Below are 22,500 nucleotides of genomic sequence, written 5' to 3' on the forward strand. Positions count from 1 at the left end.
CCCCCCTTTTCTTAAAAGCAGCCGCTGCCCTTTTTAACAGTCAATGCCGATTCTCTCTCTCGCTCTCTCTCTCTCTCTCTCTCTTCTCTCTCTCTCTCTCTCAGAAATGCTGAACCGCTGAGGCAATTGTGTTTCAATAAAAGATTGATACAATTAAGGACATGAGTTCTGGTCTATGCGCCATCTGTCAGTAGGTCACAAGACTTTAAGCCATTATTTTGGTAGTGTGCATATTCTCAATTAGACATTTTGATATAGATTAATCTAGATTAATTTCATAATTGCAATGAGATTAATCTACATTCAAAAAATTATCTATGCCCACCCCTAACAAAGACACAGCTTATGTTTATTTGTGTTATCAATTAAAAAAATAAAATAATAATGTTTTTTTTTTTTTTTTGCTGATCCGAAAAATGATCCGATCCGTGGGCTCTGATCCGAGGAACGATCCGAACCGTGAGATTTCTGATCCGTTGCACCCCTACTTGTATTAGTAGTTTTTAGATGCGTGCAAGCATCTCTATAAGAGGGTATGTCCGTCCGTCGGTCTGTCTGTCTGCCGGTCCGTCCGTCTGAAACGCATTCTGTAAATTGTAATTCTATGGAGAGAGATCAGTATCATTATTAAGAAATGAATGTCACACCACTCACCAATATATTTCGTGATCCACAAACAAATGTAATAACATTCGCAAATATAATTCATACATTTCATGATCCACAAACAAATGTAACAACATTCACAAATATAATTCATGATGCACAAATGAATGTAACCCCATTCACAAATGCCAGCGCAGTTCTATTAATTTGCAAACCGGTCTACATATATTCGCAAGCCCTATACATATTTGTGACTTCCATTGTATTTGTGTGTGGATTTTTGAGACTGTCCTGACGGTATTTGACACACAAATGTGCTCAGCCAATCACATCAGCCGGCGTTCGAGCGTAAGGTTGAAGACATTGCGCTTCTATTACGCAGAGCAGGCTACTAGTGCGAAGCCACCATAGATCTGTATAAATAACTGGAAGTAGAGCCATTACTGAAGTGCTCCCTGACGTAAACTCGGAAGCGTATGAAGTTACTGACTTTCACACCCAGACAGCACACTTACGTCTTGCCAACGTTGGCAAGATGCTTTTTGCCCGATGTAAAATACATCGGCACGACGTCTTTGAAAGGACCGTTTGCTCATCGGCAAGATGTTGGGCAGACGTCGGCAAATAGGCGACAGGCGATGGAGAGCCAACGTTATGCCGATATAATTATTTATAGTCCTACCATGAGCCGACGGTTGCCCGCCTTATATCCGCTCATGAGCCAATGTTTAACCGATTTAATTACGACTTAATTACGACCTACTCGACGTACCCCATCTGCGCGAGGAAAGCATCCGGACGTCTCGAGGAACAGCTGATTTTAGGTTGCAGTTATGAAACTAGCATGTCAGAAAATCACCTAGCATGCCAGAAAATCAGCTCTTTCCATAAACAAAAAGACGTCTGAATGTTCTCACCGCTGCAGTGGAATTCCGCCTTATTTGAGGTCTTCCTGCTTCACCATATGCCTCACCAATGAAAACACAAGAAATCATAGACGTTTTTCCATTTATTTTTTCCACAATTAAGCAAAATGTCCATCGTTGAATCATTCCTGCAGGAGAAAAAAAAAATCTGTGAACATGGGCTGGATGTGAAAATTACCCTTTACATGAGAACATACCCTACAGTTTAGGCTATGACTTTGACATGTCAAAAGTTTACAACTATTTATTGAGAACAGTTTTTGTAAGCAGGATTTCACCATCTACTGTATGTAGCCTAAGTCCTGCCTGTGGATGAAAAGTCTATCATCTATATCAGGGTATATACAGCAATGTTGAAGTCAAATTTACTACAATTTAATACCCTTTTTCACAACCTTTAAATCTTTTTTACAACCATCACGACATTCCGATTCCAGTATTAACAAGACATCTTTTGTAATTTCTACCTTCTAAACACTACATTACACTTTTGTGTTTTGCAAAAAGACGTCCGAAGGGGAGCAGGTGCGATTCCAGAGTACTGTTCAAATGTCTGCTTTCTATGGCACGACTCTGCTATGAACTAGGTCAGGTGGCTACTGTTGGGCGAATCACTGGTGTATGGAAAAACTGTGATAAACGGTGAATAAAGAAAGATTTTGTTTAATCAAAATGGTGCAACTCAAAAAAATAATACCTAGTTTTTCAAAAAATAATACTTTTTGAGCAAATTTACTACTTTTAAGGCCATTACATTTTGACTTTTTAATTTATCACCTTTTAATACTTTTTAAAACCCTGCATACACCCTGTATATTGACCCTTTTAATTTAAAAGTGTACTCGCTACTCTGCGGTATTTTTTTATATAGTCATGGATAAGTGGGGCAGTCATTGGTAAGCGGTTAGGGTGTCCTGTAGCCCAGGGCTGAACAACCCAAAGGTTGCTGGTTCATCTCCCAGCCCGCCAGGTATGTGGAGGGAGTAATTAACCAGTGCTCTCTCCTCCATCCTCCATGACTGAGGTACCCCAAGCATGGTACCTTCCTGCCACACTGCAACATACTGCTCCCTTGGGATGCCAATGTAGGCTGCACCCTTGCACAGGTGAGGCATAAAATGCAATTTCGTTGTGTGTATACTTGTGTGCTGTGTCACAATGGCAAAGGTGGGCTTTCACTTATATACACCTAGAGATTTTTTCCCCTGAGTCCAATGTTTTTAAACAGTTGAAACATGAACATTTCCAGTCAATATTTACAATGGAATAGCAGACCTCTGTGTCATATTCCCAAGGAATGGTAGCATCACATCTGCTGTGCTGTGCTGAGTCAAAGTAATTCATAAGCCTACTGGTTGTGTTTTCCCTGCCCATTCACTACTTTGATGGCCTGCAATTTATTCAGATGTGTTCTACAACTTTTTGATGAAACTTACATTTTACATTTGATACCACAAACTAGGCTTACTTGTTGTGCTGTGTGGATTTTTTAGTAGGGATCTCACTTACCAATCAGCATGTTTTCCTCTTGTTACCAGTATCAGTCTGAACCTGGCTGGCCACCTGTGCACTTAACCATATGTGAACTCTGAGGGCAAGTGTAGAAGCCTGGCAAATAAAGACAGGAATAAGTCGGTCTCAGTATCACTGCGCAACTACATTCACAATGTAATATGTTGGTTTAGTTGATTTCTGTCCATCACAATTTAATATTATGGTTTACATTTAGGCATATAACTTTCACAATACCATATTAGTTACATTTAGCTAGCTAGTGTCCTATTTGGTAAGGACATGTACAAGTGATGTAGGCTGTACAGCAGGGGTGGGCAACTTTCATTGTAAGGTGGGCCAACATTTTTAATTACCACAACCACATCACCACGCACTTGAGAGAATTTACAAAAGGATACTTCACTTTTTCTTTATTTATACCTGAATGCTTACACTATTGATTTATAGGGGGTTAAAAACTGTCCTTTTTCTTTTTTTTTTAAAGTGAGAAGTTGGGCTGCATGTGGCGCCCGAGCCTCCAGTTGCCCATCCCTGCTGTACAGTATCCTAACAGAAAGGCTCTCATAGTATTTCAAATAATGATCTATATAAAAACTGGTTATAATAGGTACAGTGCAGCATAAACAGGGTTGAGGGGGTGGTTTCTTTTTTAATTTCGCTGTACCTACCGAGTAGTTTAGCCAATGTCTGTGTGACACGTTCATGCTGCCACCTCCACAGCATCCTCTTCACAACCGCAGGGGCAAAACACCTGAAAACATAATAATGTAATCCTTTTTCAGTCCAAGATATAGACTAGAAAATGAGTGACAGCATCACAAACAGTTTGTATGCAAGTGTAGTGGACCCCCCATTTTTGTCTTTTTCTTATTCCCTTATTCTCATTCCCTGTCTTTTTGTTGTCCAGTCAGAAGTTGTCTTTTTACCGGTAGTTTAATTATGCTGTTGCACGTTTTTCGCCAATAGATGGCATCATAGGACCAGCAATGAGTGCAAGACTCTCTCTCTGGTGCAGTAGCCAGTGACTTCGGTCACATAAGAAGAACGAAACGTGGAAGTGACAGGCTTTGTTATGATACAGAAGGCAGCGGTGTCAGCTGTACAGTTATGCTGAGGAAAATGTAAATAAACAACGAACTCAGCGAAACTCTACTTGAGGACCTTATTCATTAAGTGTGCAACATAAGCATTCAAGCAATAATACCACCAGGTCACATTTAAGATTTAACTAATAGTATTTTGTTATGGATCTTATGTAGTGATAGACTTACCATTTTTTCTTGTTATGGCATATCTGGCATATTCCCAAGAGAAGGCCGATGTCCCTGTCTGTTGATCTGATTTTGACTTGTGGTGAATTGACTGTGAAAACGAGAGCAACAAATTGCAGTGAAGGCTGAACCCAGGAGTTGTTTATTTCTAGTAAGGGCTATAAATGCGATGCAATATTATTTTATCTCACTTCACGGGGTGTGTTTCCTGTGCATTGCAAGTTCATCAAAGAAAATCGTTGTGTTACATACCGTAGCCTATTTTGTAATGTCCTTTCAACCAGTCATCATGGGCTAGACAAGAATCAACAGCCCGACTCCAGCAGGAAACTTGATTACGGGAGCAGTATGCCTACATTTGTATTACAATAGAAAACGCTGTTAGACTACACACGACCTACATACAATGTGACATCTCAAACTATAACTTATAAAACCAAACAAAAACTCACCTGGTTGCTGGGTACGTTTGACACGTTAGCTAACTTGCTAACGGTAAGAAAAAGTGAGGTCGGATATCGATTAGAAACTCGATGAGGAGGTCATTCGAGACAGCATGACAGGTGAAGAGATTTATTTCAGCAACCTAATTTAATGTTTAATCAAGCCCTGACTTGTAATGCTGAAAACCTACATTTCAACAGAAATAATGGTAATGCCTAACTAAAAACGATTGCGGTGGCTAATACTACTGCTGCGACGTCCAGTAAAGTAAACGGAAAATGTTCGTTCCCTTGACAACTGAAATAATTTCAAACAGAGCTCGCGCTGCTCAGGTTGCAAGCAAGCAGGCGCTGGCTTTTGGTTTTGGGGTCTTCAAATGATCTGCAAAGCGTCGCGTTGCCGATGGTCGGGGTTAGGTTGGCAAACCATCGGCAAACTGTGTTTGGGACATTGTCAGATGATGGTCGGTGTTAAGTTGGCAAAGCATCGGGAGGAAACATTAGGAAATTGCTCGGTAAAACGTCGCGTTGCCGATGGTTGGGGTTATGTTGGCAAACCATTGGCAAACCATCGGAAGGGAACTGCAGGGAATTGATCGGCAAAGCGTCGTACTGCCGATGTCGGGGTTAAGTTGGCAAACCATCGGCAAACCATGGCAGGAAACCGTCTTTTCTGCCGCTATTTTGCCGATCTAAAACCAACCTAATTGGCATGACGATTATAAGGCAAAAAAGGCCTCGACGTTTTGCCGATGTCGCCGCCCAATAGCCAACGTCGGCAAGATGCTTCGTGCTGTCTGGGACATCATCTTTGTACAAATATGTCTGGATCTGGACTAACGTGTGCCGTAATCGGATGTCACAATAACAGCAGAAAGCTAAAAATGTGGAAAAAGAGCGTATGTGCGCTTCATAGTCCACTGTTTAAAGAGGATTGTCCTTGTTGTGTGCCCGGTAAGGGGATGGAGACTCCCAACTGAGATCGCTCCCGGACGTGCGGTCCCAGGTGTTTCTATCACTCCCGGACGTGCGGTCCCACCCGATTATATTTCACGTATTATCATATACTGCCACATACAAGCAATTTAGGGTTAGGGTTAGGGTTAGGGTTAGGTTTATGTTTATGTTTAGGGTTAGGTTTAGGGTTAGGGTTAAGGTTAGGGTTAGAAACAAAAAACTAACATCAACAAGATAACTGGCTCCGTCATATGGCGGTGGTACCGATAGTCTGGCTAGTGGGAGCGAGATGAAATGGGAGCGTCCTGAGTTGGGAGCGTCAATCAGGGAATCCCCTGCGGTGTACACCGCTTCCCCGGCCGTGCTGAGGATGAAGACATTCGCAAGATGTGGATTAAAAACGTACACCGAAAGGACTTTGCCCCCAAACAAGTATTCAAGGGTATGTATTTTTATTTCTAGGTGGTTAGTGTAGTTAAGTATTGTGAGCCAGTGTCTATGTAAACTGGTGGCAACAATTATTTAGCTTGGCTAGCTAACGCTAGTTACTATTATTTAGCATTCTTTCATTAATACCTAAGTTTCCCCAGGATTGGGAAGAGCACCATGAGCCCCATGGTTATCTGTGCTGTGTGTCATGGTACATTTGTGTGCTTATTTTCGATTATTTGTGTATGTGTGCCCTTTGAAATGAAAATGTGACCCTGGCAACTTAGCTAATTATTTTGTTATGCTAGCGGAGTTTTGGCAAGGCTTACAGGTTACACTGACTTTAATAAGAAGTCAGGCTAGGTTTTGGTAGCACCATGAGCCCCATGGTTATCTGTGCTGTGTGCCATGGTACATTTCTGTGTTTATTTACGATTATTTGTGTATGTGTGCCCTTTGAAATGGAAATGTGACCCTGGCAATTTAGCTAATTCTTTTGTTATGCTAGCGGAGTTTTGGCAAAGCTAGCCAGGTTGTGTGACTGACTTTAATAAGAAGTCAGGCTAGGTTTTAGGTTTTGGTAGCTTTTGTTTTGTCCATAACCTAGCCCAATTTTATTTTCATCTCATAAATCGACCAGCATGTTTGTATTTGTAATAATGTTTGCCATTCTATTGGAAATAAAGTGGTGGGGACAAGCTAGGTTCATCTCAAAAGTGGTAGGCCTATGGACATGTCCCCAACACCCAGACTGAAAATTACACCCAGACTGAAAATAACCCTTCCTCAACAAAAGATAATTTTCGCTATCCAACCTCAGTGTACATGTCTTGCTTTGTCCTGTATTTTGTCTAATGTCTGTGAGAATGACTGCAGCCATGGCAAAGATAATTTTCTGTTTCATGTGTAACAGCCAATTATATATTTTTTTATCTCATCTTATTCCCACCCTCCTTAGGTGTGTGCGGAGTACACTTCCCTGACGGCAGACCAACGCAGGAACACCCATATCCCATAATATGGGATATGAATATAGTGTAAGTTTACATGTATATAGGGTCATTTCACGTGAAATCAGACACTTTGGGACCCGACCGACCCGGATTTCAATCATACTTGGTGTGCCTTTTTAGTAGCAAGGTAGCACCCCAGAACTGCATTGGTTTGAATCTGACACTAATATTAAGGGAGAAACAGACTAGGAAAGGTTCACATGTGAGGGTAGGACACTATGCATTCAGCCTTGAATATATCAGTCAGTGTTAGTCACAAAAAGATGCCTGTGGTGTTATTTGAAAGCTCTTTTCTGGCTCTACATATTACACAATCAGCTTGGAATACAACAACTCTCAGAATATGAATTATGATCAATTGAAAAATTAAAAATTGAATATCTAAAAAAAACTATATTTTAAAATGGCCAGTTCCTTGTCCAAACGTAGCCGGCAATGTCATTAGCAACACCTCAAATGCTGGTTCGGTTTTTTATTCATTTCAGAGGGAATTTGACTCACAAATATGGCATCATACAGACCACTTACTAATAATATGGTAATACCATAGTAGCATCACATGACAAAACAAAAACAAAACAAAAATGGTCAGTTTCCATGGTCCCAGGTTTCAGAAACTAAGACAGATGTCCATTTATACACACCAAATGATGATATGTGAATGTTTGAACATTCCTTCTCTGTGTACCTGTGTCATCTTCCCTTTACCGTACTTTAAAGAGATAATCAATGGCTACACTCTCATTTTGTACTCTACCAGTGCATTTGAAGCAGCAGCAGGGCTTGACACTGGCACCTGCCAACCAGCCAAATGCTGGTAAAACTTATCTGTGGCTGGTAACAAGTTCAGTGTCACTAGCCAATTTGGCAGGTAGCTTATTCTATGGTATAACATATCAGAATAGCATACTTTCTGCACTTTGCCCCTTGTGTATCAATTGTTTGCATTTAAGTTCAAGAAAAAAACTCAGTTCCTCAGTTACTTACATCATCTGAGGATAGATGTACAGCGTCATGATAAAAAAAAAAAATCTAATTTGTGGCTAGTAGAATAGCTGGATGGCTAGTGACTCGGGAAAACCACTAGCCACAGTGGCCGGCAAGCGAAAAAGTAAATGTCAAGCCCTGAGCAGCAGCTGTGTCTTTTGTAGATAATGTATAAGTACGTCCCGTTGCAGTTACAGGTTCCACTACCAGAAGCACATCCTGATGATCCATGACAAGTCTATCTGGTCTGAAGGGAAAAGTGAAGGATGGAGATGGTCCATGAGGATGCAGGAAGTTCAGTTTCACCTCTCCAGTGCTCGGCATACATTCCTCAACACATGCTAGCCACCAGTTGCCATCATATACAGCTACAACATACCCTTTGATGCTTGAAAATGTAACACATTCCTTTACTGAGCTCACTCTTTCAACTCTGCCATCTCTGAATGCTGAAAATGGCCTAACTTCCACTGTGTCCATTGACAATGGGCAGAAGCTGTGTAGTTTTTGAGTACCTGGAATAGTTCTTGCAGATTCTAACCTTTTCAGCAGGTTCTCAGCTTCATGATGGTACATCTCTGTTGTGGCAAACTGGCAATGGATGTTCTTGAGAGAGATGCACCATCATGAAGCTGAGAACCTGTTGAAGAGGTTTGAATCTGCAAGAACTATTCCAGGTACTCAAAAACTACACAGCTTCTGCCCATTGTCAATGGACATTAGGCCATTTTCCGCATTCAGAGAAGGAGTTGAAAGAGTGAGCTCAGTAAAGGAATGTGTTACATTTTCAAGCATCAAAGGGTATGTTGTAGCTGTATATGATGGCAACTGGTGGCTAGCATGTGTTGAGGAATGTATGCTGAGCACTGGAGAGGTGAAACTGAACTTCCTGCATCCTCATGGACCATCTCCATCCTTCACTTTTCCCTTCAGACCAGATAGACTTGTCATGGATCATCAGGATGTGCTTCTGGTAGTGGAACCTGTAACTGCAACGGGACGTACTTATACATTATCTACAAAAGACACAGCTGCTGCTTCAAATGCACTGGTAGAGTACAAAATGAGAGTGTAGCCATTGATTATCTCTTTAAAGTACGGTAAAGGGAAGATGACACAGGTACACAGAGAAGGAATGTTCAAACATTCACATATCATTTGGTGTGTATAAATGGACATCTGCCTTAGTTTCTGAAACCTAGGACCATGGAAACTGACCATTTTTGTTTTGTTTTTGTTTTGTCATGTGATGCTACTATGGTATTACCATATTATTAGTAAGTGGTCTGTATGATGCCATATTTGTGAGTCAAATTCTCTCTGAAATGAATAAAAAACCGAACACCAGCATTTGAGGTGTTGCTAATGACATTGCCGGCTACGTTTGGACAAGGAACTGGCCATTTTAAAATATAGTTTTTTTTAGATATTCAATTTTTAATTTTTCAATTGATCATAATTCATATTCTGAGAGTTGTTGTATTCCAAGCTGATTGTGTAATATGTAGAGCCAGAAAAGAGCTTTCAAATAACACCACAGGCATCTTTTTGTGACTAACACTGACTGATATATTCAAGGCTGAATGTATTGTGTCCTACCCTCACATGTGAACCTTTCCTAGTCTGTTTCTCCCTTAATATTAGTGTCAGATTCAAACCAATGCAGTTCTGGGGTGCTACCTTGCTACTAAAAAGGCACACCAAGTATGATTGAAATCCGGATCGGTCGGGTCCCAAAGCATCTGATTTCACGTGAAATGACCCTATAACAAATAACTTAAGTGCTTTTTTCTTAATTACCTTAACCATATGTTGTTAAAGTACTTTTGGAGCGATTTGCCTCCAGACGTTAGACTCTCTCCCATCTGCCACTACTTTTTAATCTAGGCTAAAAAAATAAAAAAAATAAATAAAAAAAAAACACACACACACACATTTTCTTAACTTAGTTATTGACTCTTAGTTGTTATGCTTTCTCTCCTTAAGGCACTGCTTTTATGTACCTACATTGCCTTTCAACACTTGTGTCTTATTATTCCATGCAAGAGTCTACATCTGCTAATTGTAATATAATGCAATGTGAAGTGAGATTTAAAGTGTTCTGTAGGACAGTGGCGTTGTAATTAACTGTTTTTAAAAGCTGTTGGTGTTTTTTGTTCCTTCTTATATTTATTCTCAGAAAGCACCATCATGTGGAAGACCACCCCCAAAGAGGAGATGTCTCCAGCCCCCAACAGAGAGACTTGGATTAATGTTGAGAGGATTATTGTTCAATACGGTGTAGAAACACTTGGTTCAGTTATATGTATATATCTATCTTCTTTCAAGAAATCCTTCATCCCCTCAGCTGTGACCATACTGAACAAGAGATGAACTGTCCAGCTGCAGCATGCATGTATTGTGTGGTCTTGTCTTTTTTTTTTTTTGGTCAAGCCTTGTCTAATGTCTGTGAGAATCACTGAAGCCACGCCAAAGACAATTTTCTTTTTCATGGGTGTAACAGACAATTAAGTTTTATCTAATCTAATCATATCAATGAGAATCAGTGCACCTGACAAAGGCATGACATACCGTATACTGTAGGCTTAAATGCTAAAGAAAAATGAATTAACCTGGCGGTTTTGAATTGTTTATTTACACAGTTATTAAAATGCATACAGATAGTGAATTTAATATAGTTCAATGCTGTGTGCTTACTTGATGGTGTTTTTTATATGTGCTGAACTGAAAAACAACCTAGCTACTTGTGCTCAATATCCAACTGCAGCATTGTAGTTGCAGGTGGGGGGTGGTGGTTGTTCAAATTTGACACACACCTTACATTGGTCCACTTTACAAATGGCCCCATACACTAAATGACTCTTGCTGGTGTGTTTTTTACTAGGCAACTTGTTATTAATCACTAATGTTCTTAATGTCATTTCAATGCAGCTCTTTGTGAGAAATCTGGGCAGCCATGGCCTAGTGCAGGGATGTCAAACTCAGGCCCGGGGGCCAAATCTGGCCCGCAGAGTCATTTCATTTGGCCCGTAAGATCATTTCAAATGTGTATTACAGTTGGCCCACATACACCATTAATATATAGCATAAGACCTGAACATAAAATGTAATGTGTCAAAAAAAATATGAGTGGGCTGGCCATAGGCCAGTAAAACAGCTCACACTACTGCAACAGAGTATCTGCAGGCACATTTGAACTACGATGGGAATCTGTTTGTGAAATTTAATTATGAGATTAAGTGTGTTTGCACAATTTTAGGCCGTTGTAAATATTGAGTTTGGCCCGCGACTTTGTTCCAGATTTGTATTTTGGCCCTCTGTGAGTTTGAGTTTGACACCCCTGGCCTAGTGGTTAGAGAGTTGGTCTTTCAATCTAGGGGTTGCTGGTTCGAATCCCCCACGACCTCTCCCTACACCTCCATCCATAGCTGAAGTGCCCTTGAGCAAGTCACCGAAACCCACATTTCTCCGGGGACTGATACCCTGAAATATAATAGTTATAAGTCGCTCTGAATAAATAAAAGCGTCAGCTAAGTGCAATGTAATGTAATGTAAAATCTTGCTGCAGTGTGTTGTGGAATAGACACAGCAGCTGACCTGTGGTGTCCAGTCTTAACAGAGAGCTGGTGCCACTGTCACACATTCAATTTAATTAATCATTATCCCCCTTATATTGATTGGGAAATGTTATACTGGCTTTTTTCATTACCTCCTGACTATACCAGACATCATTTTTATCATTACCTCTGCCACATAATATGTGATTGAGTTTTGCAGTCTGTCTGTTTGTTCATCGCTGGGTGCACAGCTTGCCACTAAGGGGCGCCAAATCCTTACTTATTGCTGGAGACGCTACCACAAGGAGAGGACGGGAGGTGATGTCTTCTAAAAGGGCTGTGGTTAAGTAGCCTAAGCAATCAGCTGGTGCAACCCACTGTCTTAACACTGCCTCAAAATATCAGTTCTTGCAAGGCACGATTTACATGGTGAAATTAATGACATGTTGAGGCCAACAAGGCTTTATTTTATCAGTTAGAGGGACACTGTGCAGGAAATGGTCAAAAAGGGTACTGCAACTATGCTGCTCATTGTAACTGGGTTGCCTATTGCCAAATTTGATCTTTTCATGATAGTTTACTAAATAATAAACTCAGATTTTCTGTTATGGCCCAAGTACAGTCCTTTTTGCAGCTAAAAATGGCTATTTCTGGAAATTCAAAATGGCGGACAATGATGGAGGAGATCCCCCTTTGTATGTATGAAAAGTGCAATTTTTCCAGTCATAATGAATACTTAGAATTTGATGGTGGTGGTAAGTATTCATGAAAAAGGTAACATTAGTGAATGAGTAGCATGAATTCTGGAAATAAACAACTATAAATCTTGCAGTGTCCCTTTAATGACAGAGGTTTTTAAAAAAAAAAAAAAAAAAAAACACACACACACCTTGCTTTCTGATCAGGCCTAGCCTAGAGAGAGAGAGTTTCCCTATTGCCAAGGCGGCCACCTTGACCTGAAAAGATAAAGATTCCCTGTTGTTAACGTAGGCCTAATTTCTAAAGATAGATATAGATACATATGCATGCCTGGTTTTAAATTAACAACCGGTCAAATGCTGGTGATAATTCAGGTTCTTAATTCATTCGGCAGTTATATTTTCTTTGTTTTGTTTTTACTTTGTTACAGTTTTTGCCTAGGCTACTGCTTAAACACTAAAGGCTGATGACCAAAGTAGCATATTGTTCAGTTGTTGGTACTATAACACATGCTGCTTTACCTTAATCAAAAGTCTAGCATTACACTTTCATACCAGCTTTGCAAAGCACTTGTTCCTTTACGCAACACACACACTCCGGCTGTCTGCACACCATTTTATACACAAGACACTTTGTTCAAAAGTAAATTCTCAGAGTGTCATTGTGAAAACACGTCTGTTAAAAAAAACAAAACGCACTGGATGTATGACGAGATTTAGACACAGACAATAAAACACATGCACTGTTTTCAACCATTTGATGATCTGGCTATTAGGCCCATGTCCCCCGGCGCTGTTGAGTTTCAGCAACTTCTGAATGTGTGCTCTGAGTATGGGGTTGAGTTTGATGTAGGCCTACAGTACAATGCAAAAAAGTGTTATGTTCAGGATCTTAAGTCTTTCCAACGTTTTACCTGTCAGGGCAATCACTGTGTGTCAAGCAGTACAAAATATCTTGGGCATAGTATCGCTGACAAGTTGGAAGATGATGCTGACATGTAGGCCTACAGACAGGGACAAGTGTAGTGTATGCCAAACATGTTTGTAAGATTTCAAGAAGGTTACACAGGCCTGCACAAATAGTCAAAATGTCATCAACATGTTTTAATCAACCTGGAATTACATTACTCAAAATTTTGAAGCATTTTAACCTTCTTATTGCACGTTCAACATGAATTCGGACATTGGCGAGACGGCGGGTTCTTGTGACTTCATGTTCTGATAGTTGTGTACATCCACGTGTAAATGCTGGAATAGCCAATGTCACTCCTGGAGGAAGAACATCTCCAATTGTGAATCCCCGGTCTGTCAAAATCTGATCACCAGAAATCCACAGTTTAAGATAAAAGTGTCACTAGCTCTGCCACCAAACAGTTTTGACACATACATCACAAAACCATTGGGGGCTATGCAATAGAGGACTTTGTAGGTGTTGTGATGCTTATAGTTGCTGTATGTTTTTGCTCTTTTCCCCAAGTTCTTCGGTCTTTGGACAAATATTTCAGTGCAATCTATGATGCATGTTGCATTGGGATAGTGTTCAAGAAAACTTGAGGGTCTTACTCTATTCAGAGTGTCTCGAGGGAGCCAAAAAATAAGATTTTCCCTTGTGAAATTGGCAAGTGTTGCTCTCCACATTGCGGACATATCACAGGCTGTAGCCAAGCCGAAGCCTCATTAGGACCAGCACTTAGCTGTTCATGGACTGGTAATTTGAACGTCTTCGACTGTGGAAGAAAGCCAATGATGGTGTTCAAAAGTTGCCAAAAGCTGATGATGTCTAGTCCAGTGTAAAGTTTTGACACTTTATGGTGACAGTGATGGTGTAGGATCGGTTTGTGTGCTTGCATCTTTTGTTGACTTCATCGAACAACAATCATGATCACTACGCTCTGGCCACTGAGTGCCAACATCACATTGGTGTGGAGACAGACTATCCTCCAAGCTATGCCCTACTTCGGTGTCAGAATCTGTCACAGGAGGCTCATCACATGGTCTCTCTGTTGGGGGCTGGAGACATCTCCTCTTTGGGGTGGTCTTCCACATGACGGTGCTTTCTGAGAATAAATATAAGAAGGAACAAAAAACACCAACAGCTTTTAAAAACAGTTAATTACAACGCCACTGTCCTACAGAACACTTTAAATCTCACTTCACATTGCTTTATATTACAATTAGCAGATGTAAACTCTTGCATGGAATAATAAGACACAAGTGTTGAAAGGCAATTTAGGTACATAAAAGCAGTGGCTTAAGGAGAGAAAGCATAACAACTAAGAGTCAAGAACTAAGTTAAGAAAATGTGTGTGTGTGTTTTTTTTTAGCCTAGATTAAAAAGTAGTGGCAGATGGGAGAGAGTCTAACGTCTGGAGGCAAATCGCTCCAAAAGTACTTTAACAACATATGGTTAAGGTAATTAAGAAAAAAGCACTTAAGTTATTTGTTATATACATGTAAACTTACACTATATTCATATCCCATATTATGGGATATGGGTGTTCCTGCGTTGGTCTGCCGTCAGGGAAGTGTACTCCACACACCTAAGGAGGGTGGGAATAAGATGAGATAAAAAAAAAATATATAATTGGCTGTTACACATGAAACAGAAAATTATCTTTGCCATGGCTGCAGTCATTCTCACAGACATTAGACAAAATACAGGACAAAGCAAGACATGTACACTGAGGTTGGATAGCGAAAATTATCTTTTGTTGAGGAAGGGTTATTTTCAGTCTGGGTGTTGGGGGACATGTCCATAGGCCTACCACTTTTGAGATGAACCTAGCTTGTCCCCACCACTTTATTTCCAATAGAATGGCAAACATTATTACAAATACAAACATGCTGGTCGATTTATGAGATGAAAATAAAATTGGGCTAGGTTATGGACAAAACAAAAGCTACCAAAACCTAGCCTGACTTCTTATTAAAGTCAGTCACACAACCTGGCTAGCTTTGCCAAAACTCCGCTAGCATAACAAAAGAATTAGCTAAATTGCCAGGGTCACATTTCCATTTCAAAGGGCACACATACACAAATAATCGTAAATAAACACAGAAATGTACCATGGCACACAGCACAGATAACCATGGGGCTCATGGTGCTACCAAAACCTAGCCTGACTTCTTATTAAAGTCAGTGTAACCTGGCTAGCCTTGCCAAAACTCCGCTAGCATAACAAAATAATTAGCTAAGTTGCCAGGGTCACATTTTCATTTCATAGGGCACACATACACAAATAAACGAAAATAAGCACACAAATGTACCATGACACACAGCACAGATAACCATGGGGCTCATGGTGCTCTTCCCAATCCTGGGGAAACTTAGGTATTAATGAAAGAATGCTAAATAATAGTAACTAGCGTTAGCTAGCCAAGCTAAATAATTGTTGCCACCAGTTTACATAGACACTGGCTCACAATACTTAACTACACTAACCACCTAGAAATAAAAATACATACCCTTGAATACTTGTTTGGGGGCAAAGTCCTTTCGGTGTACGTTTTTAATCCACATCTTGCGAATGTCTTCATCCTCAGCACGGCCGGGGGAAGCGGTGTAATAGCTACACCGTAGGGCACACAACATGCGCACATACGCTCTTTTTCCACATTTTTAGCTTTCTGCTGTTATTGTTACATCCGATTACGGCACACGTTAGTCCAGATCCAGACATATTTGTACAAAGATGATGTGAAAGTCAGTAACTTCATACGCTTCCGAGTTTACGTCAGGGAGCACTTCAGTAATGGCTCTACTTCCAGTTATTTATACAGATCTATGGTGGCTTCGCACTAGTAGCCTGCTCTGCGTAATAGAAGCGCAATGTCTTCAACCTTACGCTCGAACGCCGGCTGATGTGATTGGCTGAGCACATTTGTGTGTCAAATACCGTCAGGACAGTCTCAAAAATCCACACACAAATACAATGGAAGTCACAAATATGTATAGGGCTTGCGAATATATGTAGACCGGTTTGCAAATTAATAGAACTGCGCTGGCATTTGTGAATGGGGTTACATTCATTTGTGCATCATGAATTATATTTGTGAATGTTGTTACATTTGTTTGTGGATCATGAAATGTATGAATTATATTTGCGAATGTTATTACATTTGTTTGTGGATCACGAAATATATTGGTGAGTGGTGTGACATTCATTTCTTAATAATGATACTGATCTCTCTCCATATAATTCCCTCCTGTGTGCACAAGGCGGCAGCGCAAATGGACGCATCTTTGTCCACCTGTCGGACTTGTTCTACTGTGTGTGTGTGTGTGTGTGTGTGTGTGTGTGTGTGTGTGTGTGTGTGTGTGTGTGTGTGTGTGTGTGTGTGTGTGTGTGTTATGACTGAATGTGTCAGAGAGAGTAGGTACATCCATGCATGTTTTTTACTGCACAGTGTGTGTGTGTAGGTGATTTTTGTCAATGTCTATATTTTAGTTTAACTGCACATTGAAGACTGGTCAAATGCAATTTAAAACCTCTGTGCTAAATTTGTTACATAGACTTGACAATAAAATACAATTGACTTGACTTGACTTGACTTGACTTGATATTCATTGCAACAATGTGTGTGTGTGTGTGTGTGTGTGTGTGTGTGTGTGTGTGTGTGTGAGAGAGAAAGAGTGTGTGTGTGTTTTAATTTCAGTTATGTTTAAAATCGTTTACAAAACTTGTGAAACACAATTTCAGTCCTCTGTGAGTTGACAATAGGTTAACTGAATGTGTGGCTATGCATCTCTGCTTACAGGTCTACAGACTGACCAATGGCATCGTCTGATGTCAACATGCACGTGGAGGAGGTGGTTGTCGTGACTACGGCAGACGGGGTGGGACAAGGCAGCCCGGCCGAGGAGAAGAGCATGTTGGTCACTGCAGAACTGGAGCCGTCGGGGTACCAGTGCATTAATGGACACACACACACACACACACACACTCTCTCTCACACACACGCACACACGCACACACGCACACACACATATACACACACAATCAGGGCTCTAAATTAACACACGCCAACACGCCAAACACGGGTGAAAATTAATTTTGGCTAGTAGACAAAAATACCTACCCGCCAATTTGGCTAGTAGCGCCCGAGTACAGTAACTTATGAACGGTAAACCGCTGCTCTGACGAACGTTATACGGCGAGATTTCCTACATTACCCATGGGCACTAGCGTCACGAGGTAGACTCCCACCGTGGGCTTTCCAGTGCATCGAGAGTCAACTCCATGCTGTTGCGCGCGCCAGGATTGAAAACATTTCAGACGACCAGCCTTCTGTCAGCTAAGCTGCGCTCACACTATTCTGACAGGCAGCTCTCCTCCTATGCTCTCGTCGCTTTCGCTACAACCTTTTTAACGTCACTACTGTTATTATTACTATATGAACCTTGCTGTAACAGGCTGCATTTTTTAAGCAGCGAGACCCTGACCGTTTCAATAACAGGACTTACGCAGATTATGCATAGCGCTACTTCTGTTTTCTGCGAGTGATGAGAATGTGGCGGGGGTTAGAGCAAGGTTCTGTGTTTGGTGAATGCTAGTAGTAATTGTAAATAGTGACGTTAAAAATGAGTGGTTGTGGAACGAAATAGCGACCAAGGCAGAGGAGGAGAGCCGACTGTCAGAGTAGTGTGACCGTAGCTGTCAGTTCAGTTGTCTTCTGAAATGTTCAGAGTCCTGGCGCAACTAAGTTGGAAAGCCCACGCCATCGAAAAGAAAAAAAAAAGCAACCAACGAAGCTGTGGAAGTAACAAAGGAAGCGAAGATTCCCGAGATATTATTTACTTTTAATTAAACTAGGCTTCTTGTCATTTTGCTGCGCATGGTAGAGAAGAGCTCCTCCTCTCTCCTCTCCTTCCTTGGGGTGTGCGTATGTGAGGTTTTGTAGTGTTTGGCTGTGTGCTTGGTCACTGTAGGCCTATGTTAAAGGTCTGTTATGTGAGTGGCTTGTGTGATGTGATTCAGCTGCTTTCAGAGGAATTTAACAAAAACTAATCAAATTAATTAGGCCTAAGTAATGAAAGTAAAAAATAAAGCAGAAGTTAAAAAATAATGAAAAAATATATAGCCTATAATATGCTTATTATGTAGGCATATAGTAGCCTATGCAGGCCTATAGTGTATCTGTGTTGTAGAAACAGTTGGACAAAATGACCATTTAATTAGAAAAAAAAAAAAACTAGCCTAATGCATAGTTTATTTTGGCGAGATTAAAAAAATGGCTAGTTGAACTTCTGTTTGGCTGGTAAGAAAAAATGTCCACTAGCCAAATTGGCTGGTGGTGGAAAAAGTTAATTTAGAGCCCTGCACACAATGCATACATAAACACACACACACAATGCATACATAGACACACACACACACACACACACACACACACACAATGCATACATACACACACACACACACACACACAATGCATACATACACACACACACACACACACACACACACACAATGCATGCATAGACACACACACACACACACACACACACACACACACACACACACACACACACACACACACACACACACACACACACACACACACACACACACTGCCTGAAACTAATACTCACCAGTGGCACTCTCTCACTTGCCTGGCTCTTGCCAGACCTGTGTAGTTCCGTTTAGCTTCATGAGCTCCACTACCAGGTCGGGGAGAGCACGCGTTGGCTCCGCCTTCAGAAGATATGGCTTTATCAATCATTCTGCCCGTCCTTTCCACCAACAAATTCCGTCAAAAATGTTTTCTGTTGATCTCTAAAGAGTCAATATAGTCTATAATCTGTCATGTGACTCCCCAATGCGAGCTGCCATTGATATTGAAGCAATAAATACTCAATAAATACGTCAATTTTCTGGCCGGAGATGTAGCATTGCTGCAGTGTCCCAGACCGTGTGTGTGTGTGTGTGTGTGTGTGTGTGTGTGTGTGTAGCTCCACCGGGACCTCCAAAGCTACACACTCACACTCAGAGATCTGGTGAGAACCAGGCTACTCTCTCACCCCTTTCAGCATTCACCACAGATATGCAGACGCGCACATGCAACAATACATACACTCGATGTCATCAGGGACATCTCAAACCCCTGAAATGTTGTGACGATGAGGACAGAGGAGGGAGGCGTGCGGCCATAGAAGCTGGCCTTCACGTGGAGCTTGATTCCTCCAGCCTCAACCGACTCCTTCTTTGTTTCTTTTGGAGAAGGAACCACACTAGTCTGATTTTACCATCCCCTTGCACTCATTTCATTGATCCAGTCGGCACGTTTGGTCCGCCCACCCAAGATGAGAGGGCGGAGAATGCGTTGGGCGAAAACAATTAAAACACTTAACGATGGCAGTGAATGGCATTCCAAAATGTCCCAAATTGGATAAAATGGGGCGCAATTTTCAAACTTAAACAGAATACCCTCCACTAACCATTGCTCAGGTCGGCTGTTCCAGACTCTCTGCGCATATTGAATTAGTTCGAGGGGACGGTAAAACCAGTTACAATGACGGGGGAGAGAGGAAGAGACTGGAGGATGGATGTTGAGATGGCCTCTGTGAAATGTGAAACAGGAAGTTGATGCGTTTGTGTGTGCTCTGTCTGACCAATCAGAGAGGTGATGGCTGAGGAGGGGGAGGGCCAACAGCTGGAGCCTGAAACCACCATCTCCATACCCAAAGATGCTGTTATAGGTGAGACGGCAACATGGCTCTCCCAGCCTCCCACTCTCTCTCTCTCTCTTTCTCTCTCTCTGTACTTCTCTCCATCCCCAAATTCTTTCCTCTGTTCCTCCCTCCCTCTCACTCTCTCTCTCCCCTCTCTCTGTCTCGCTCGATCTCTCGATCTCTCTCTCTCCCTCGATCTCTCTCTCGCTCTTTCTCTCTCTTTCTCTCTCACTCTCTCTCTCTCTCTCTCTCTCTCTCTCTCTCTCTCTCTCTCTCTCTCTCTGTCTCCCTCGATCTCTCTCTCTCTCTCTCCCTCTCTCTCTCTCTCTCTCTCTCTCCTGTCTCTTTGAAGCAACCTAAAGTGGGAAACACGACACAGTTGTACAGGTCTTCACATGTCTTCACACATGGCTACCTGTGTTGGTCTTGTGTGTGTGTGTGTGTGCGTGTGCGTGAGCGTGTGCGTGCGCATATAGTGTATGTAATGCTGTGTGTGCATTCGTACGTACTGCGCGTGCGTGTGTGTGTGTGTGTGTTTGTGTGTGTGTGTGTGCGTGTGTGTGCGGGCACGCATGTATGTTATGCTGTGTGCGTGCTTGTGTGCATACCTGCTTGCGTGTGTGTGTGTGTGTGTGTGTGTGTGTGTGTGTGTGTGTGTGTGTGTGTGTGTGTGTGTGTGTGTGTGTGTGTGTGTGTGTGTGTGTGTGTGTGTGTGTGCGCACGCATATGTAATACTGTGTGTGTGTGCGTCTTCCCAGTGAAACTGTCGGAGGAGGTGTCAGTGGAGGCGGAGGTGCTGTACCCCATCACCTGTGGAGACAGCAAGGCCATGCTCATATGGAAGAAGTTTGTCTGCCCCGGAATCAACATCAAGTGTGTGCAGGTGGGGGCCTCTGTGTGTGTATGATGAATCTAAAGTACACACACGTATGAAGTACAAGTGTTAATCCTGGTATGGCCATCAGTTGTATAGAGTGTGTGTGTGTGTGTGTGTGTGTGTGTGTGTGTGTGTGTGTGTGTGTGTGTGTGTGTGTGTGTGTGTGTGTGTGTGTGTGTGTGTGTGTGCTGTATACGTGAGAGTGTGGATGAGTCCGTCCAGTGATGAACACCAAGTGAATGCAGATCACACATGCTTCTAGTATAGCAGGTTGTGTGGTCAGTTTGGATTGAGTGTGCGTGTGTACAGTATATCACGAAAGTGAATACACCCCTCTCAGTTTTGCAGATTTTTGAGTATATCTTTTCATAGGAAAGCATTACAGAAATGTCACTTTGACACAATGATTAGTGACCTTTTAACAACATATTTAACCGCTTAAATTTCTTGTTCACTCAGAAAAAAACAAAATACAGCCATTCATGTTTGAACATGTACTCACAAAAGTGAGTACACCCCAGATTAAAATCCGATAGAGAAGAGGCTATGTTGGCTTGAATCGTCTCGAAATGAAATGAAATGAAAAGGGATGACAAGGGAGGTCATCAGTGTGCGTTTCAACCTTTCTTTGCATTGAACTTTTACATTTTGAGTCTGCATCTGGCTTAAATAGATTGGTGTGAGATTTGAATGCAATCCTATGGAGAATATCATGATCTGCTTCAGTAGTCACAGTGCATGTTGATATGCATGTTTCTTTTAGGTGTATTTCAGATTGCCAATGTTGACAGCATTCATGCATCCCCAAACCATGTCAGTCCCACTACCATGCTTGGCTATTGAGAGGATACACCTTTTTTTGTAAAACTCACTTGTTTACCACCACACATGCTTGACACCATCTAAAGCAAATTTGTTTATCTTGGTCTCAAGAGAGATGAACAGACCAAGGATATGGATCACTGGAACCATGTCGTGTGATCTGAAGAGACCAAGATAAACAAATGTGCTTTAGATGGTGTCAAGCATGTGTGATATGATATTCATGATATTCTCCATAGGATTGCATTCAAATCTCACACCAATCTAATTAAGCCAGATGCAGACTCAAAATTTAAAAGTTCAATGCAAAGAAAGGTTGAAACGCACACTGATGACCTCCCTTGTCATCCCTTTTCATTTCGAGACGATTCGAGCCAACATAGCCCCTTCTCTACCGGATTTTAATCTGGGGTGTACTCACTTTTGTGAGTACATGTTCAAACATGAATGGCTGTATTTTGTTTTTTTCTGTGTGAACAAGAAATTTAAGCTGTTAAATATGTTATTAAAAGGTCACTAATCATTGTGTCAAAGTGACATTTCTGTAATGCTTTCCTATGAAAAGATATACTCAAAAATCTGCAAAACTGTGAGGGGTGTATTCACTTTCGTGATATACTGTACATACTGTACACTTTACAATGGCCGTTTATGGGCATGCCGCATATGTGTATGTATGTGTGTGTGTGTGCGTGTGTGTGTGTGTGTGTGTGCGTGTGTGTGTGTG

General features: G+C 41.5%; 1 protein-coding gene and 3 long non-coding RNA genes across 4 annotated transcripts in view; 2 read left to right on the forward strand and 2 right to left on the reverse strand.

Moving 5' to 3' along the window:
• Positions 1-2,392: 2,392 nt before the first annotated feature.
• Positions 2,393-4,920, reverse strand: LOC134444403 (uncharacterized). Its single transcript, XR_010033960.1, has 5 exons — positions 4,771-4,920; positions 4,571-4,670; positions 4,319-4,409; positions 3,716-3,798; positions 2,393-3,140 (listed from the first exon to the last, which is right to left on the reverse strand). It is a non-coding gene; the product is annotated as an uncharacterized LOC134444403 (long non-coding RNA).
• A 980-nt stretch (positions 4,921-5,900) lies between these two features.
• Positions 5,901-10,820, forward strand: LOC134444402 (uncharacterized). Its single transcript, XR_010033959.1, has 3 exons — positions 5,901-6,160; positions 7,106-7,184; positions 10,327-10,820. It is a non-coding gene; the product is annotated as an uncharacterized LOC134444402 (long non-coding RNA).
• Positions 10,821-14,224: 3,404 nt separating this feature from the next.
• LOC134444404 (uncharacterized) lies at positions 14,225-15,974 on the reverse strand. Its single transcript, XR_010033961.1, has 3 exons — positions 15,868-15,974; positions 14,866-14,942; positions 14,225-14,459 (listed from the first exon to the last, which is right to left on the reverse strand). It is a non-coding gene; the product is annotated as an uncharacterized LOC134444404 (long non-coding RNA).
• Positions 15,975-17,111: 1,137 nt separating this feature from the next.
• The window catches only part of LOC134444405 (glucocorticoid modulatory element-binding protein 2-like), a gene marked incomplete at its 3' end in the record, with an annotated part of 11,250 nt that continues 5,861 nt past the window's right edge, over positions 17,112-22,500 (forward strand). The window contains exons 1-3 of the mRNA XM_063193727.1: positions 17,112-17,304; positions 20,022-20,101; positions 20,833-20,957. Of these exons, the coding sequence (XP_063049797.1) occupies positions 17,177-17,304; positions 20,022-20,101; positions 20,833-20,957 (333 nt within the window). The remainder of the gene's footprint in view (positions 17,305-20,021; positions 20,102-20,832; positions 20,958-22,500) is intronic.

Source organism: Engraulis encrasicolus, unplaced genomic scaffold (assembly GCF_034702125.1).
Source record: "Engraulis encrasicolus isolate BLACKSEA-1 unplaced genomic scaffold, IST_EnEncr_1.0 scaffold_553_np1212, whole genome shotgun sequence".
Classification (NCBI taxonomy): domain Eukaryota; kingdom Metazoa; phylum Chordata; class Actinopteri; order Clupeiformes; family Engraulidae; genus Engraulis; species Engraulis encrasicolus.